Here is an 18728-nt window from a genome sequence, read left to right on the forward strand (position 1 = left end):
ACGTGCCATGGTGGTTTGCTGCATCCATCCCCCCGTCATCTACATTAGGTATTTCTCCCAATGTTAGCCCTCCCCAGTACCCCCACCCCTGCTATCCCTCCCCTAGCCCCCCACCCCTGACAGGTCCCAGTGTGTGATGTTCCCCTTCCTGTGGCCATCTGTTCTCATTGTTCAACACCCACTTATGAGTGAGAACGTGTGATGTTAGGTTTTCTGTTCTTGTGTCATTTTGCTGAGAATGATGGTTTCCAGCTTCATCCATGTCCCTGCAAAGGATGTGAACTCATCCAAAAAAAGTCATCCTTTTTCTTCTTTCACCCTCCTTTGTAATCTCCATAATCTGGCCAATTGCAGAACTTGATATCCAGTGATCTAAGTCAGCAGCATCAGTGATCCAAGACCTCCTAGTCTCTCATCTTTTTATTATATCACTAATTTTACTTCCTTTAAACTTAAGTATATCCAAAGTATTAGGTGAGACCACTGCAGTGGGAGACACTTTAAAGTACATATAAAATGTATGTTGAGGCCGGGCATGGTGGCTCACGCCTGTAATCCAAGCACTTTGGAGGCCAAGGTGGGAGGATCACCTGAGGTCGGGAGTTCAAGACCAGCCTGACCAACATGGTGAAACCCCGTCTTAAAAAACAAAAAAAAGAAAGAAAGATGTACGTTGAATTGGAAAGTCTTCAAAGAGCAGCAGTGATGGATTTTTTGAGATTTTTAACAATTATAAAAATTGAGGTTTTTTTTTTTAATGGATGCCACCTGAGACTTTATTTTCTGTTATTTTCTTCTACTAACTAACCCAACAAGCTCATGTTGAAAAATAATTTCTAAATAAATTTGAGCTAATTGCAATGACTGATTTAAAAATTTTTCCAAAGTGTATTTGAGTTAAAATTTCACTGTAAAGAGTGAAATTCCAAAAATATAAATGGGCATTTGAGTATTTGAATTATTGAGGAACTGGTTGACTGGGTGATTTTTAAAAATCACTGGGCATAAAAAATATATTTTGACTTATATTAGTTTAGAATATTTACACTTGAAAGTCTCATCTTGTCTGAAGGGTGTTTCTTTCATACACATTTTACTGCACTGAGTTTGTGACCCATGGCATATTAATGAATTTGAACAGGATGTGTAATATAAACTGGAAGCAAAAGACTAAATAAACCGAAATTCCATTTTTTCTGCAGTCTTGTCCAAAATTGGCTAACCACTTCTGATGGGCTAGCTCATATCCAAGAATGAGTCAGAAAACCAGACTTGTTGAACCTGGTATGTGATGGCCCCAGGAACTGAGTCACAAAGTAGCATTCTGCCTTTGAATGTTTTTTCGGTTACAAGAAACTTGAAATGTTTCCCACTGAGTTAAAAGATAGAATATATGGCATTGGCAATTCCGTACTTCAGAGAGGAATATATCTGTTTGTTGTAGGAATAAAAAATACACGGGAGAGGCAAAGCTTAGGTTCATCATATTATGTTACTGATATAAGATAATTAACTTATATCAAAGGTGCCCATTGTCTGCAACTATATCACCCTGGGGAATATCACATATCACTCTGTTTCTCCATCCATAAAACAGGAGCAACAATGCCACTGCCTCACCATCAGAAGGGTATGGAGACTAGATGGGAGAATGTAGGCAACAAAACAGAGCATGGCTATCCGTAGGTAACCTGCAGTAGTTTGTTGATGTTCACAATAGTTAGCATTATATCTACCTATATAACTGTTGGGAATACAGTTTTCCATTATTTTCCATGATTTTCCTCTAGAGTGGAGCTGCCTAAGTCCCTCATTCTTCTTTGAAGATTACTGAACTTTATCTTCAAATGTTCATCCTTGTAAACACTTGTGTGTGTTTTTCAGAAAAATTCTGCAGGCCGTTGGAAGGAAGCTACCATACCAGGCCACTTAAACTCCTATACCATCAAAGGCCTGAAGCCTGGTGTGGTATATGAGGGCCAGCTCATCAGCATCCAGCAGTACGGCCACCAAGAAGTGACTCGCTTTGACTTCACCACCACTAGCACGAGCTCACCTGTGACCAGTACGTACCTGGCCATCCTCATGCCTCCTATGCCCAAGTTTCCCAGAGCTGGGCTCTTCTCAATTCATATTCTTCCAAGAGTGGCACCAACATTTTTTTGAATGATGTTCGTAGCGAGGACGGTAAACTTTCTAGATGGCTAAAGGCTGACTTTCCCCTTTCTGTGTCTCTCTAGGCAACACCGTGACAGGAGAGACGACTCCCTTTTCTCCCGTTGTTGCCACTTCTGAATCTGTGACTGAAATCACAGCCAGCAGCTTTGTGGTCTCCTGGGTCTCAGCTTCTGACACCGTGTCGGGATTCCGGGTGGAATATGAGCTGAGTGAGGAGGGAGATGAGCCACAGTACCTGGGTAAGCTCAATGTGTCACTCAAGACAGATTTGGGGCAACTGCTGGAAAACTTTCCCTGGGAGGGGGCCTCTAGGCAGGTGGTATCTGTGGTTTGGAGCTAGTTGACAGCTGAGACTGAAAAAATCACCCTGTGGCATGAGGAAGGAAGGAACTAACTCTAGGAAGCGACCGGGTTTTCCCCAAGCCACTCTCACATGTCCTGGTCCCTGATGCTAGCTGCATCATGCGCCTACCTAGACACAGATTCCTACAGCAAAAACTGTTTTCTTAGTGGAAGTAAGTACCAGCACTGCAGCTGACAATATTAATGCAGTATCGTCGCTGATACTTTTCAAATTTTTATGGTGAGGGGCCTTTAAAAAACTATATTGGCACATTGAAGTGTGCGCCAATTATAAGCACTGAGTTCAGTGAATTTTTATAAAGTGAACATACCATGAGACCAGTGCCCAGATCAAGAAAAATAATCTCTCAACTCTCACCCCATTGTCTTCTGCCAATAATCACTACCCTGACTTCTTAATGCAGAGAGCTATTTTTTAAAATTTGGCATTAGATTACAAGAATTATACATCTTTAGAGAAAAAGTTGGAAAAATGAAAGGAAGAAGGAGGAGGAAGAGAAAGGAGAAAGACAAGAGGGGGATTATCCCATAGTACGTTAATAATCGCTGATTAGGCCGAGCACAGTGGCTCACTCCTGTAATCCCAGCACTTTGGGAAGCCAAGGCAGGCGGATCACTTGAGGCCAGGAGTTCAAGATGATCAGCCTGGCCAACATGGTGAAACTCCGTCTCTACTAAAAATACAAAAAATTAGCTGGGTGTGGTGGCAGGTGCCTGTAATCCCAGCTACTCGGGAGACTGAGGTAGGAGAATTGCTTGAACCCGAAAGGTGAAGGATGCAGTGAGCCAAGATCATGCTACTGCACTCCAGCCTGTACAATACAGCAAGACTTTGTGTAAAAAAAAAATGCTAACCACTGATTATCTATTAGCACATTACCTTCTAGTCTTTTTTTCCTATGAATATATAGTTCTTAAAATATCCTTCTTATAACCTGTAGAGTCATTTGAGGGATTAGTTTGCTCTGATTAGTAACCTCTCCTTTTCATTTCAAAGATCTTCCAAGCACAGCCACTTCCGTGAACATCCCTGACCTGCTTCCTGGCCGAAAATACATTGTAAATGTCTATCAGATATCTGAGGACGGGGAACAGAGTTTGATCCTGTCTACTTCACAAACAACAGGTACATGGGTGCTACACAGTGTTAAAAGAATCTTTTTCTGTAAAACACAGGCCTGTAGCAGCACTCCTGACTGTCGGCCCCACTTCCTTTCTTTCTTTGTTAGCGCCCGACGCCCCTCCTGACCCGACCGTGGACCTAGTTGATGACACCTCAATTGTTGTTCGCTGGAGCAGACCGCAGGCTCCCATCACAGGTCAGCTGAGCACCCCTCACCCCCGCTTTGACTGCTATGTTAATCTTAATGACATCAGTGGGAAGGCTGATGTCAGTGGATTCTGACTGTGGACCTGCATAGCACTTGAAATCTCTGGTATAATTTATAGGAGAGATGTGTGTATGTGTGTATGTGGATGGGGTATATCCTAGGGCACATTTCCCCACTAAACCATTTACCAACTCCCTCATACACACATACCACGACACACACACAACCTGTAAAGCCAGCTCATTAGCTTATTAAAGCAGGTGTCCCAGCGTTGAACAGGTGTAATTTTCCTGAAAACCTTGCTCTAAGATTTATTCTTAAGGAGAAAGCCGAGCTGCCTTCTTAGCTCATTAGGTGATTCAACTGCCTCATCACTGAAGTTTCTAAAAGACACACACAATGCTAGACAACTCTGCTCAGGCTGCTTCATTAATTGCTTCCATCATCTGGAGCTCAAAGAGGAGAAATCAGCTTAACATGAATATTTTCACCTAATGGCATCTCTAATTGACATTTATTAAGGATCTCAGGTCTTCAAGGATGACATTTATTATTAAAAAGGTTTGCATGACTGTTCTTATTTTATCTTCGTGCTGAATAGTCATTATTATAAGAAGTGGCAATATTAAAAGAGTCAAAAAGAATCACTGGCTCTTCACTAATCAAGCAAGATGCTAAGGGCTGTTAGAAGAGGGAGGACTTACGATGTTTCTAAGCCTCTGTCTCTCAGAAAACAGTGCATTTTACTTTTGCTCATGAATCTACAGGGTACAGAATAGTCTATTCGCCATCAGTAGAAGGTAGCAGCACAGAACTCAACCTTCCTGAAACTGCAAACTCCGTCACCCTCAGTGACTTGCAACCTGGTGTTCAATATAACATCACTATCTATGCTGTGGAAGAAAATCAAGAAAGTACTCCTGTTATCATTCAACAAGAAACCACTGGCACCCCACATTCAGGTAACTTTTTTAAGAAGACACTTCTTATGGTATCTTATCAGGATTGTTCCTGAGGGAGGGTTGTTTAGTCTCTGTCAACATTTCCCACATTCCACTAATCTTACATATTAGTTTTTCCCTAAACTTCTGATATTTAGCTGAAATGTCATAAGTAATTTATCAAGGCTGGGCACTGGCCTTTCTGATTAAAAACCAACACCATAACATCGGTCTACAGATTTTTCCCCAGAAGCTTAGGGCTCATTTCATTTTTGATTCTTAAGTATTATAAAATGATTCAGTAAGACAAAAACCATTACATTATTTTCTGCAGTTATTTCAAAGGTTTTTTTTTTTAGTATCTCTTTTATAACCCCCTCCCCCAACTACCATATGATACTTCATATGCTGGTAACTCATTTATTACCTAGCTGTTTTAGATAAAAGCTTTAAATGTCATAATCTAAGCACTATGACTGGACCATGAAAATATTATCTGATTAAGAGACAAACCTTAGCAGAACTCTTAAATGAGAGGCTTAATGAACTGCCTAACATATCCAAGAAACTGGCTTCTTAAAAATAATCTTCAGCAAGGCTGGGTGTGGTGGCTCATGCTTGTAATCCCAGCACTTTGGGAGGCCAAGACGGGTGGATCACCTGAGATCGGGAGTTCAAGACCAGCCTGACCAATGTGGTGAAACTCCATCTCTAAAAAAAATTAAAATTAAAATTAAAACGTCTCCAGCAGAAAATGTGAATGATCTGTTGACTCTTGTCTGTTAGGTACAGTGCCCTCTCCCAGGGACCTGCAGTTTGTGGAAGTGACAGACGTGAAGGTCACCATCATGTGGACACCCCCTGAGAGTGTGGTGACCGGCTACCGTGTGGATGTGATCCCCGTCAACCTGCCTGGGGAGCATGGCCAGAGGCTGCCCATCAGCAGGAACACCTTTGCAGAAGTCACCGGGCTGTCCCCCGGGGTCACCTATTACTTCAAAGTCTTTGCGGTGAACCATGGGAGGGAGAGCAAGCCTCTGACTGCCCAACAGACAACCAGTAGGTCTTCTCCTAACTTTACCTCCCCTCCAAATTCTCCACCCTCACTTCCAGCCTGTGAGGAAGCTCAGCAAACCATTCACTCAGAGGTGTATGGCTTAGAAAGAGGAAAATACCCAGCTGGCAAGGGAATGTATAGTGAACACAAAGCACGTTAAACTTGAAAACAAAACTCAGACAAGCTCCATGGATGCTAAGTGGTAACCCATCTCTAAAATACCTGTACCAGTGGAAGTGTTCTAAGAGGGGAGAACTGAGGGGAATCTAATCTGAGTGCAGTTTTTATGTAACTAAATATATCTAGGTTAAAGTTGAAATGCAGGCTCATAACACTTACTTACAGTAGAATTCATTTAAGAATAGCAGTTGTCAAGAATCTAGTATTACTAGCCACCAGCTTATCGGCTCAGTTTTTACAAGCATTATTCTCATATTTACTCTTTGTTTTGACCTTAGGAAGAAAGGTCTTAGTATTATTATTATTTTTGAGGCAGAGTCTCACTATGTCACCCAGGCTGGAGTGCAGTGGTACCATCTCAGCTCACTGCAACCTCCACCTCCTGGGTTCAAGTGATTCTTCTCCCTCAGCCTCCCAAGCAACTGGGACTACAGGCGTATGCCATCATGCCCAGCTAATTTTTGTATTTTTAGTAGAGATGGAGTTTCACCATGTTGGCCAGGCTGGTCTTGAACTCCTGACCTCAAATGATCTGCCGACCTTGACCTCCCAAAGTGCTGGGATTACAGGCATGACCCACCGTGCCCAGCCAGAAGGTCTTACTAATATCCACATCAAATACATAAAGAAACTGAGGCTTTTAAAAAGTTCTGCAACTTGTAGGGTCACAGAGATAGGAAGGGACAGAGCTGGCTCTTCAACCTATGTCCAAAGCCCATGCTCTCAGTTATTATACTTGACTACCTCTTAAAGATTTCCTCTATTTGAAGGGTTATTTAAATTTCAGTGGGAAAAATTGCTGGTTATTATTCTCAAGAATAAATTCCACAATTTTTGTGACTCTGATAGCGCAAATTCACCAGTATCCTACCATGAGTCTGATGATTTGAGTATATGTTATAATTACTGTAATTATTATCTAATCTGAACCATGTGAAAATAACTTTTATTTCTCCAGCAAAGGAGTATTCACAGAATATTGCTTTTGACCCATAGAGAGCTTCTTCTTGCTGTCATTTTAGGAGGCATATCCTTCTTTCCTTAATCTGTTTGGCTCAGAGCAAACTGTGAGGTTCAGAAGTGTTTGTTTTGCCTTTTTAAAAATACCATTGCTGTAATATAACTATAATTTCTGAGAGTGGTGGGGAAGTCGTGCTGGAAAACTAGACTTCCTGATGATCAAGCAAAATGGTTCCACAATTTCTCATGACTGGCAGAGTTTTGGCAAAGTTCTGTGTAGCACTCTATCTCTTGATGGCTCGGTTTTTCCAGGGTTTTGACTTTCACATAGTTGCAACCTTGAGAAGAGAAAACTTAGACATTCAGTCAAGCTTCAGGACTTGAGTTATGATCAGTACTGATCTAAATATTTCTTGGCATGTTTCATCTTTTTTCTTAGAACTGGATGCTCCCACTAACCTCCAGTTTGTCAATGAAACTGATTCTACTGTCCTGGTGATATGGACTCGGCCTCGGGCCCGGATAACAGGGTACCGACTGACGGTGGGCCTGACCCGAGGAGGCCAGCCCAAGCAGTACAATGTGGGTCCCTCCGCCTCAAAGTACCCACTGAGGAACCTGCAGCCTGGATCTGAGTACACCGTATCCCTCGTGGCCGTAAAGGGCAACCAACAGAGCCCCAAAGTCACTGGAGTCTTTTCCACACGTAAGCTGAAAATTAAATGCTTTTGCTTAACCATTTTACGTTCTCTATTCTTCATGGTTTTTTTTTTTAAAAAAAAAAACAAACATTAAAAAGTTAGTACATAATTTAAAGCAGTGATACCAAAAATGTGCTCGATAGACTGGCTGCCGGCCTTGTTCATTGTTTGCTGCTAGTCTGCAACAAGAAAAACAGTTGTGCCAGAATGTAAATCACAAAGCACACTGCTCAGTACAGCTGAGAATTTTTCTGAAGTCAGATTTTCTTGATGAGGGAAGCAGTGTGTGCATTTGCACATATTGCCAAGTGCCTTCTTTCCTCTAGGCCCAACACTTTGAGTAACATGGGTTTAAAGCACTCTGTTATTAGAAACATTCAATTCTGTTACCTTAAATGAATTTACCAAATGCTAGTTAAGGCAAGAAAAAATTAGCACCTATGTCCACTTCTATCACTTTGGGTATCGAATAGTAACTATAAATGCAGAATAAAAAATATCAACAGATTGAATGGGAACCAACTGATAGAACAAGAAGCCAAGGAAATGATTTCTTTATGAGCATTGGCTCCAGAAGATTAAAGTACTTTTGCAGACAGAATCACTTTTTTTCTGAAATTACTGTTGAAATTCCTCAGAGGAGAAAAATGCTAACAATATTTTTTGGTCATGTCTGTCCTTTTGCTCAGCGTTTTAAAGGAAGTGGTCTTATATCTTCTACATATCTACATCACAATAAAGACCTCTATTCACAAAGTGATTTCTACTAAATACATTTCCATTTCTATTACAGAGAATTATGAGACTACTTATTTCTAGCTGAACATTATTTGTTATTTTCAACTCGACATTTTGAATTATGGAAGCACCTAACATAAGCACTTTTTCAGCATATATTGTAACCATGGACGAGTTTGCAATTTTCTAAGAGCTTTCAACAAATGTTACTCTTTGATTAATTTATAAGTATGGAGGTTAAAAAGCATTCAAAAAGTCAATACAAGACTAGTTTGTAAATAACTATGGAATTGATTTCCCAAAGAAAATATAAACTTTTCCCCATAAGAATTCATATTTTAAGAGAAACTTACTTCCGTTTAAATTTGCTGTATGAAGTTTGGCCCATGAAGGCTTTTTCCTAAGTAATAATCGTAAGCAAGTAAAATTCGCTTTTAATTTGCAAATAAGCTTACCTGAAACTTTTGCTAAAATTTTACATGGTTCTAAGATACTCTAAAATCTACTCTCATGAAATTAATGTCTTTATGTTTCTTATAAATATTCATTTCTTATAAATGTCCCTTGGTGAATTAGAATAGAGATTTCAGTGAATGTGCCCTTTCAGTAGATGTTGTCTTTTACTCAAATGTAGAATTCTATAGTTGTCTTTTTCATTCCTTAACATAAGACATATTTTATGTAGTTTCTTTTGTTGAATACAGTGCTTATAAAAGAAAAAGCATTTTTAATGATGCTAACAATAATTTAGGGAAGGTGGTGGGTCAAGATATTTCAAGTACTTATGGAGACTTTGGTATATTGGATATGTTATTTTATGCTCCGCACAATACCGTCATATAAAATATAATTATTTTAATTGAAATACTGATAGCCAAAACTGATTTTATTAGATAAAGGTTAACATAGTGTCTGGCACAGCTTATGCTTTCAAAAAAATATTTGGTGAATGGATAATTGAGGAAGGAATTAAAAACAGCTCAAGGAAGCTTATATTTAAATAAACTAATGTAAGCAGGGTGTTCTACAACTCCATTTGAACTTTAAGTACTCCCTAAAGCTGTAAACATCAGCAGGGCTTACATATTTTTGAAATTACTAAGTTTCTGTAGTTTTTTACTATCTTACTAAGCTGAATTCTGGGAATAACTTTTCTGAGTTTTGTAACTTGTGCTAAATTCTTAAGAGCTAATGTGAGAAATGTTAGGGGAAAAAGCTGTTTCTGGGGGAAATTCAGCTTACTCCTATATTGATAGGGCAAATTTTATTTCTTTAACAGCTGGGCTCTTCTTCCCTTACAAGGCCTGCCAGAACCCATAGCTCACACTTGGAATCACATCCTTTGTTTGACATCAGTTTGTGAGTTTGTGGTTTGGTGATTTTCCCATAATCGTCTTCCCAGGCAGAAAGCATCATCTTAAACTTAGGAAGGCTTTAGCTGGCTGGCTCAAACCATAGAAAATACCTGGTCTTAAAGCCCAGGATAGTTGAGGAGAATATAATTGTGAAAAAGTTGTGGTTTTTGCAGATGTTCAGTGAAAGAAACTATTCTCCGAATTGTTTTTTTGTGGGCCATTAAAAATGGTCACACAGGGCTGGCTATGGCATTTTGGCAGAGTCAGCAGCAGCCAAGTGGTGTATAATTTCAGAGGTACTAAAAGGCATCAGGGGTCACCTGTCCTAGTCATGTCCCCCCACCTTCCACCAAACACCATCAAAATAACAACATACATAGATGAAACAGCTCACTAAACCAGTAGTACCTTAATCCATTAGAGCTATCATTATGAAGTGGCCCACACATGTATTTGACTTTTTCTCACATATTTTTTTTTTTTTTGAGATGGAGTCTTGCTCTGTTTCCCAGGCTGGAGTGCAGTGGCATGATGTCGGCTCACTGCAACCTCTGCCTCCCGAGTTCAAGCAATTCTCCTTTCTCAGCCTCCCTGAGTAGCTGGGACAACAGGCACACACCACCATACCTGGCTAATTTTCTTGTTTTTTAGTAGAGACAGGGTTTCACCATGTTAATCAGGGTCTCAAACCCCTGACCACAGGTGATCCACCCACCTCAGCCTCCCAAAGTGCTGGGATTACAGGCGCGAGCCATCGCGCCCAGCCTATAGTATTTTTAAAATAAAAATAAAAAATTGCTCCTTAGAATCCAGACTGGAAAAAAAAATGCGAGAATGGCAAAGTTGATTTTAAATTCCCACATTGCAAAGAAAAAAGAATTGACTGGAGTTGAGTTGAGACTTGGAGTCTGAACGCTTTTTAATCCCTGTTTGTGTAACTCTGGAGATAAATGCTTTGTCTTGCCAGCCATTCATTATTTCGTATAAATGCATTCAGAGGTTTTTTCCAATGGGAACAAAATTTGATTGAGATGTAAAGAGAGGAAGAATTGTGGAGACATCAGTGTGACCAAGGCTATTAATATACTTGATACCCTTGAACTTAACTTCCAATCTCAAAATATCTGGCCTTCTGTGGCCTTACCTTTCTACATTTATAATAAGATTTGCAAGATTCTTGGAAATCTCTATCTTAACTTTATATATACATTCCTCTTTCCTTCCTTCCTTCCTTTTTCTTTCTTTCTGTCTTTCTGTCCTTCTTTCTTTCTTTCTTTTTCTTTCTTTCTTTCTTCTCTGTCTTTTCTTATTAATTTTTGCTACTAAAACCCAAAACAAATCTTTTACTTAAAAATAAGATTTTTTTTTAGGCCAGTTACCATGGCTTATGCCTGTAATCCCAGCACTTCGGAAGGCTGAGGTAGGCGGATCACCTGAGGTCAGGAGTTTGAAACCAGCCTGGCCAACATAGTGAAACCCCGTCTCTACTAAAAATACAGAAATTAGCTGGGTGTGGTGTGACAGGCACCTGTAGTCCTGGCTACTCGGGAGTCTGAGGCAGGAGAATCACTTGAATCCAGGAGGCAGAGTTTACAGTGAGATGAGATCAAGCCACTGCATTCCAGCCTGGGTGACAGAGCAAGATTCCATCTCAGAAAAAAAAAGGATTTCTTTTAAAAGTAGAGACCAGCCTGACCTCGAACTCCTGACCTCAAGTGATTCACCCACCTCAGCCTCCCAAAGTGCTGGATTGTAGGTGTGAGCCACTGATCCCTGCCCAGCATAAAGCTGTTTTTATATAACCATCTATAATTTAACCATTGTTCTTAAATTAATGATTGAGAAACAATATGATAGTCAGTTTGTGGTGGCCAGTTTTACGTTTCGTAAGGGATTTTATACTGGCAGTATAGGGAAATTTATTGTCATCAAACTCAAATCCCAGCAATAATGAAAAGACACGAATTAGATTCTGTAATTTATTGAAAAGACCTCCTTAGAAGATGTGTAACCCCTTGTTACTCAGGTATAATTCACGGGCCAGCAGAATTGGCATTATCTGTGAATTTGTCAGAAACGCAAACTCCCTAGTTCTTTGTTGGACCTCCAGAAACAGAAGCTGCATTTTAGCCAGATCCCAGATAACGTATGTGGCACATTCAAGATTGAGAAGCTCAATCCTCTCCCAATTCTCACGCAGTGAAAAAATGTATGTTACATTCTCTATCCATTGCGTGGTTAAACTGAGGTTCTCCATAAAAATACTTGTTATCTATATTCTGTGCAATCATCTGTGATTTTTGAGGTTTGAATATGTGCATTGATTTTCTCTCACAGTGCAGCCGGGGAGCTCCATTCCACCTTACAACACCGAGGTGACTGAGACCACCATTGTGATCACATGGACACCTGCTCCAAGAATTGGTTTTAAGGTAAATTGCAGATGTCCCTAATCTCTGTGATACAGCCCCGAGGTGTCCTTGTGTTTCCCATGTGGTGAAAACAGGTTTTAGCACCTGCTTCTGTTCATACATCTTTGATTACATTGTCAGGGCCTAACAATCCTTCCCTGCCTACCTCACTGAATTGTTGAAAGGATGGGCGGAGGCTGTGAAAGTGCTTTGCAAAGGATAAAACATTAGTATGGAGCTGCTGCTTGTTGTTATCTTATTTTCTCTATCCTTTCCCACAGGGAATTACATTTCAAAAAAAATAGGAAAACTTCATTGATGTGTTGTTCTAAATGGGTGTGAACAAGTTCACAAAAGCCAATTTAGGGAGACCAATGAGACTCAGAGTCACTTAAAAACCGCATTTTTATCCAATCAGTTTCATCTCCAACTGTTCAAAGCGCTGCGGGGGAATCTCTTAATAGAAGTTAAGATTAAGGTTTCCCTGTGAATATCTGGATTCATCTTCTTTAAAGTAATGATATTAGGGAAGTGATGAATACAAATGAGTAAGTTTAAAAGAATTCCATTCTTTGGCATTTAGTGTGAGGAGACAAATACTTGTTATCGCTGGAAATCATGACTCAATCCCCTTGATGGTTTAAAAAATACACCAAAGATAAAGTATATAAATGGCCATATTTATGATCATGCTACTCAAATATAGAGGAACTTTTTGAAGATTGCCAGTATACCTTTTAAATTCCCTTAATAATGTCATGCTGACTTTCAGAAGCCTTATGATGTGTGAAGGATCTCTCTAGAGTCGAATACTATTTGATAACACAGTGTTACCTAAGTTTTTGAAATAGAATCTTAAAAGGATTTTAAATCATGGGTATAGTTATTCTTCTCTTGTAATGTATCATCCTGCAGTTAAAGCTATGAATATATCTCTTCAAAAGGTTTGTTTTTCCAAAACAGTTGCTACAAGGGCTGGTGCCTTTAAATGGCAACTAAAAGGTGAATTGAATGTGAATAACTTATTAGAGAGCTCAGTCATTCCTTCTAGAACACATGCAAAAAATAGAAATGAACTACCATGTGGCCCACAGTCCCCGTGTATGTCTGGTTTGTAACAACAGATTCTTTATCAAGCAAAGCAGTATGTAATGACATTTCTCTGGAACCTTTCATTACAAGCCACCTTAATGCAGTTTGGAAGATCACTTCCCCACCTTGGGGAATTTCCAGCTAAAGTATATAAAAGAGTCCCCAAATCATTTCCTAATAAAAGTACATTGTGCAGTTTCTGAAGAGTTCACACTATTTAAAGCATAATCACAACCTCACAGCAGTAACACAGCTCTGGAAATATTTGTCCTTGGTGTTTATTTTGCTTTCCTTCCTCCAGCTGGGTGTTCGACCAAGCCAGGGAGGAGAGGCACCACGAGAAGTGACTTCAGACTCAGGAAGCATCGTTGTGTCTGGCTTGACTCCAGGAGTGGAATACGTCTACACCATCCAAGTCCTGAGAGATGGACAGGAAAGAGATGCGCCAATTGTAAACAAAGTGGTGACACGTAAGAAGAATTCTTTTTCCCTTTTCAATTCATTTTTAAAACTGTTCCACTTTTTGAAAAAAGCTAGTGTCAATATCACTTTTTACTTATGAGAATGGCACAGGGGAGATACTTTATCCTTACTTATATTATTAATGCTATCCCTGAATTTGGGGTAGCAGGTTCAATTCATGCCTTATATTTTACGGCACTGGAAATGTTCTTCCCATGTCAAGAATATTTATGAACTGGCGAGATGAAAATAATTTCAATAGTATTGTAAAATCGGTAATCATAAAAAAAAGTCTTTGTCAGAGAATTGCTGCTGTCCATCATGTTTTCGCAGTGTAATCTATATTTTTATGGGAGGGAGGGAAGAAGCATGGAAGAGAGGGAGGTAAGGAAGGAGGAAAGATTACAGAGGTAAAGAGCTTTGTGTTAGCTTTAACTTTTAAAATTTTCTTTCTGCATAGCATTGTCTCCACCAACAAACTTGCATCTGGAGTCAAACCCTGACACTGGAGTGCTCACAGTCTCCTGGGAGAGGAGCACCACCCCAGGTAAGCCTGGGATGGAACAGAGGGCAAGTATACACCATACCTTCCCAAGACAAAGATTTTAGAAACTGTTCCTTTCAGAGGAAGATAGGATTTGAATTACAATTGCTCAGCTCTCCATAAAAACTATAGCAGAACCTGATGAACATCATGGAGCAGCATGCAGGGTGCTTTTAATGCACATTGACTTCAATCACAGGAAACAGAACAATCTTACGCTAGTCTACGGGGACAAGGCAGATCCTTACACAGCTGTAAGACTGAAGAAAAGCAGTGTGGAAGGTGCCTTTCGCTGAGTGCATTAAAAATTGCCAAACAAATGGCTGAAGTCATATTACGTAATTTCCCTTTTGTGAGTGGTTATAGAGCCTAAGTTTATTGTTCCCTGAAGTTTTGTGAATGTTTTGTCATGAGTTGCCCTGCAATTATTTAAGGGTGATGAAAGACAGAAATACCTTCATTTTACAGAATACGAAAACTGAGACTTAGAAAAAAATTGGCCTACTCATAGTCACACATTTTAAATGTTACAAAACTGGGACTGTAACTTAAGTTTGTAGATTCCTTCTCACACCCAACTTCACATATTTGGAATGTAATTGTTTTTAAATTATATTCTATGCAAACTGAAAAATTTGGTCAAGGGGCTTCATGACTAGTTTAAAAACTTTAAATGAAGCATTTATCTAAATTCCTCACACATATTTGAAAATTTTTTATAAAATGCGAAATTATGTAAAGATAGCTGTAACAATATTCAAATAGCATGATGTACTATGGCAATAACAGGAAATTTTAGATATTCATTACTTTTGCCAAAACCACATGGTCTCACAAAACTTACTGAGAAAACCTTAAACAGAAACAGAAGTTTCAATTAATGCTGATTGCATTATTACCTCATATACTAATTAATTTAAGGGATATGTTTAGTTTATTATTTAGCTATTTCTAATTTACCGTTAAATCATTGTGAAATTTTTGTTTAATAAAAGTATTATATAGTTCTTATTTTTGCCAGGGCACAAAGCTAAGGCAATCATCTCTAAATCTGATTAATGTATGCAATCACACAGAATAAAACTAGCTCTTTTAATCTCCCTCTGAAGTAGAGTGATTTTCGTGAAGTTTTCATTATGTTTGGAAACATCGTTTAAGCCAGAGCTATACAATTTCCAGCTGAGTTGCTCCGCATTTGAAACTTGAAGTTGGCAAGCTTCATGCTTGTTAGCAGCAGGACCATTAATACCTTGCTTGTCTCAGTCGCCCAGCCCACACATTTGGATGATCAATAGCAAGTGTAATGATCTCAATATTTATTTCTCATCCACTTGGGTTTCCTCGTATTTGCCACATTAGTGTTCACCCTGTGTTCACCCTGTTCCTAATGGCAAAAGATACTATCATCTCCCTGCCCTTCATAAAGTTTAATATACTTTCTCATTTTACTTTTAATCTGGCCCTGCAGATCTCTAGTTGTCAGTGTTTTTGTTTGAATGTCTGTTGTCACTGTTTTTGTTTGAATGTCTTTCTCTCATCCCCCTCAACACTTTTACTGCCCAATTTCTGTGATTCCTGAAGACTTCAACAATCAATACTCTTTTTTATCGTTCTTTTTTTTTTTTGAGTCTCACTCTGTCACCCAGGCTTGGAGTGCAGTGGCAAAATCTCGGCCACCACGCCCAGTTAATTTTTGTATTTTTAGTAGAGACGGGGTTTCACCATGTTGGCCAGGCTAGTCTCAAACTCCCGACCTCAGGTGATCTGCCCGCCTCAGCCTCCCAATCAATACTCTTTCTAGAATAAGTATCACCACTTTTGTTTTTCACCTTTTCGCCTTTCTTGATTATCTTCCTGTAAATCCCATAGTTTCAGGCTTTTTGAATTAGGAGAGTTCTCTTTGGGGAATGTGCTTCAGGTTGAGAGCGATTCCATACTAGTGGGTAGAAAGGAATATTCCTCAGCTGTCTTCAAATAATTCATTAAGGAAAAGCGGGATACAGTGATAGCACCATGGGATTTGGAGACAAAAAAAGCTTTTGGGAATCACTCACTGTTTCAAGATTTCCTTTAAAGTGAGGATCTTACTTTGGGCGGATCATGAGGTCAAGAGATCGAAACCATCCTGGTCAACATGGTGAAACCCTGTCTCCACCATGCCTGTAGTCCCAGCTACTTGGGAGGCTGAGGCAGGAGAATTGCTTGAACCCAGGAGGCAGAGATTGCAGGGAGCCGAGATTATGCCACTGCATTCCAGCCTGGTGCCTGGAGACAGAAAGAGACTCTGTCTCAAAAAAAAAAGTGAGGATCTTGGCAGAGGCTGAAGTGAGCCAAGATTGTGCCACTGCATTCTAGCCTGGGTGATAGAGGGAGACTCTGTCTCAAAAAATAAAAATAAAAAAATAAAATAAAGTGAGGATCTTAGAACTGCCTGAAAGGATTGTTGTAAGCATTGAATGACAGTGACAGTGGAGTCCTCAGTAAATGCCAGGTCCTTCTGCATTCTGCTCCGTGAGTCCACCATTGGAGTCTAGTTAAATATGCCCTAGCTCACAGATGCTTGGTGCAATAACTTCCTCCTTTCTTTTTTTCTCCAGACATTACTGGTTATAGAATTACCACAACCCCTACAAATGGCCAGCAGGGATATTCTTTGGAAGAAGAGGTCCATGCTGATCAGAGTTCCTGCACTTTTGATAACCTGAGTCCCGGCCTGGAGTACAATGTCAGTGTTTACACTGTCAAGGATGACAAGGAAAGTGTCCCTATCTCTGATACCATCATCCCAGGTAATAGAAAAATAAGCTGCTCTCCTCAGAGTGGCACTTCCAGTAAGAGTGGGGATTAGCATCTTAATCCCCAGATGGTTAAAGGTGTCAAATAGATTTTGGAATTAATTCTGATCTCCCAGCTGCACTCTCCAAAACAATGAAGTCAAAGTAGCAATTTGGACAAATGCTTGCTGTTAACACCGCTTTACTGTCTGTGCTTCACTGGGATGCTGTGTGTTGCAGCAAGTATGTAACGGAGTGGCAACCATGGCTTTAACTTTGTACTGTCCGCTCACACGGAAGTGTACTAAAACGCTGTCACGTGTCTGTACTCAGTACTGACAGGCTAAAAGTAATATGGTAAATGCATCCCATTAGGACATTTCTGCCTGATTTTACAGTCCATGTCAATTTCCAACAGCTGCCTATAAAATAGTTTTGTCCCCATATGTGAGCACTGAAATAGCATTTGGTTGACACGTCCAGTTTTTCATCTTGCAGTTTCAAATCCTTCTTTTCAAAAATTGAATTAAAAAAAAAAGAAGTAAAAGCCACACCTTCAGGGTGTTCTTGTGGCTTGAAAGACAACATTACAAAGGCCTATCTAAGGATAGGCTTGTTTGTCCATTGGATTATAACAGAATGAAAGCATTGGGCAGATTGTGTTCCCCTTTGAACTCCTTGGTAGAATGCTTTTACTAACGCTAATTAAATATTTTGATTATGAATGAACTAAAATAGTGGCAATGGCCTTGACCTTAGGCCTGCCTTTCCTCAGTCGGAATGTGCCCCTGAGTGGCACATTTCACACCATACATTCATAATGCATTAGCGTTATGGCTATGATGTCATCATGCGTTTTGTATGGGAGAAAAAAACAATTTATCAACCAATTATTATTTTTTTAACCTTCTTCATGCAAGCTTATTTTCTACTAAAACAGTTTTGGAATTTTTAAAAACATTGCTGATACTTCAGATATTATGTTGAGGCTCTAAGAATGGTTTTGATACCCTAAAGAGGCCTGTGATTTTTAGGAATCTGAACAGTTCAAATTGTACACTTTAAGGACGTTTTCAAAATGAAAAAAAAAAAAAATCCTAAAAGAATATTGTAACCTGCTTTATTCTCCCAGGGAAGCAAACTGTTCATGATGCTTAGGAAGTCTTTTCAGAGAATTTAAAACAGAGTGCATATTACCATCATTGCTTTAACATTCCATCAATTTTACTACCGGTAACCTGATATACACTGCTTTATTTTTTCCTCTTTTTTTTTTTTGCCTCTATTTGCCTTTTCCCCCCCCTTTGCTTTGTAACTCAATAGAGGTGCCCCAACTCACTGACCTAAGCTTTGTTGATATAACCGATTCAAGCATCGGCCTGAGGTGGACCCCGCTAAACTCTTCCACCATTATTGGGTACCGCATCACAGTAGTTGCGGCAGGAGAAGGGATCCCTATTTTTGAAGATTTTGTGGACTCCTCAGTAGGATACTACACAGTCACAGGGCTGGAGCCGGGCATTGACTATGATATCAGCGTTATCACTCTCATTAATGGCGGCGAGAGTGCCCCTACTACACTGACACAGCAAACGGGTGAATTTTGAAAACTTCTGTGTTTAAGACATGGATGGCGTGTTG

The 18728-nt window shown here is 39.7% G+C and overlaps 1 protein-coding gene across 20 annotated transcripts in view; it reads left to right on the plus strand.

Moving 5' to 3' along the window:
- FN1 (fibronectin 1) overlaps positions 1 to 18728 on the plus strand; it is a 75500-nt gene that overhangs the window by 23353 nt on the left and 33419 nt on the right. For 10 of the 20 annotated variants that reach the window (XM_012445849.3, XM_012445852.3, XM_064373015.1 and 7 more), the window contains exons 14-25: positions 1885 to 2065; positions 2241 to 2417; positions 3539 to 3667; positions 3771 to 3860; positions 4640 to 4834; positions 5600 to 5872; positions 7450 to 7716; positions 12142 to 12236; positions 13609 to 13777; positions 14230 to 14316; positions 16911 to 17102; positions 18411 to 18683. In XM_012445849.3, coding sequence (XP_012301272.2) covers positions 1885 to 2065; positions 2241 to 2417; positions 3539 to 3667; positions 3771 to 3860; positions 4640 to 4834; positions 5600 to 5872; positions 7450 to 7716; positions 12142 to 12236; positions 13609 to 13777; positions 14230 to 14316; positions 16911 to 17102; positions 18411 to 18683 — 2128 coding nt within the window. The remainder of the gene's footprint in view (positions 1 to 1884; positions 2066 to 2240; positions 2418 to 3538; positions 3668 to 3770; positions 3861 to 4639; positions 4835 to 5599; positions 5873 to 7449; positions 7717 to 12141; positions 12237 to 13608; positions 13778 to 14229; positions 14317 to 16910; positions 17103 to 18410; positions 18684 to 18728) is intronic. The other 10 variants (XM_012445859.3, XM_012445863.3, XM_064373018.1 and 7 more) reach the window with 1 other exon arrangement.

The sequence above is a fragment of the Aotus nancymaae genome, unplaced genomic scaffold (genome assembly GCF_030222135.1).
Source record: "Aotus nancymaae isolate 86718 unplaced genomic scaffold, 86718_ANA_hifiasm-v0.15.2.pri h1tg000008l, whole genome shotgun sequence".
Classification (NCBI taxonomy): Eukaryota; Metazoa; Chordata; class Mammalia; order Primates; family Aotidae; genus Aotus; species Aotus nancymaae.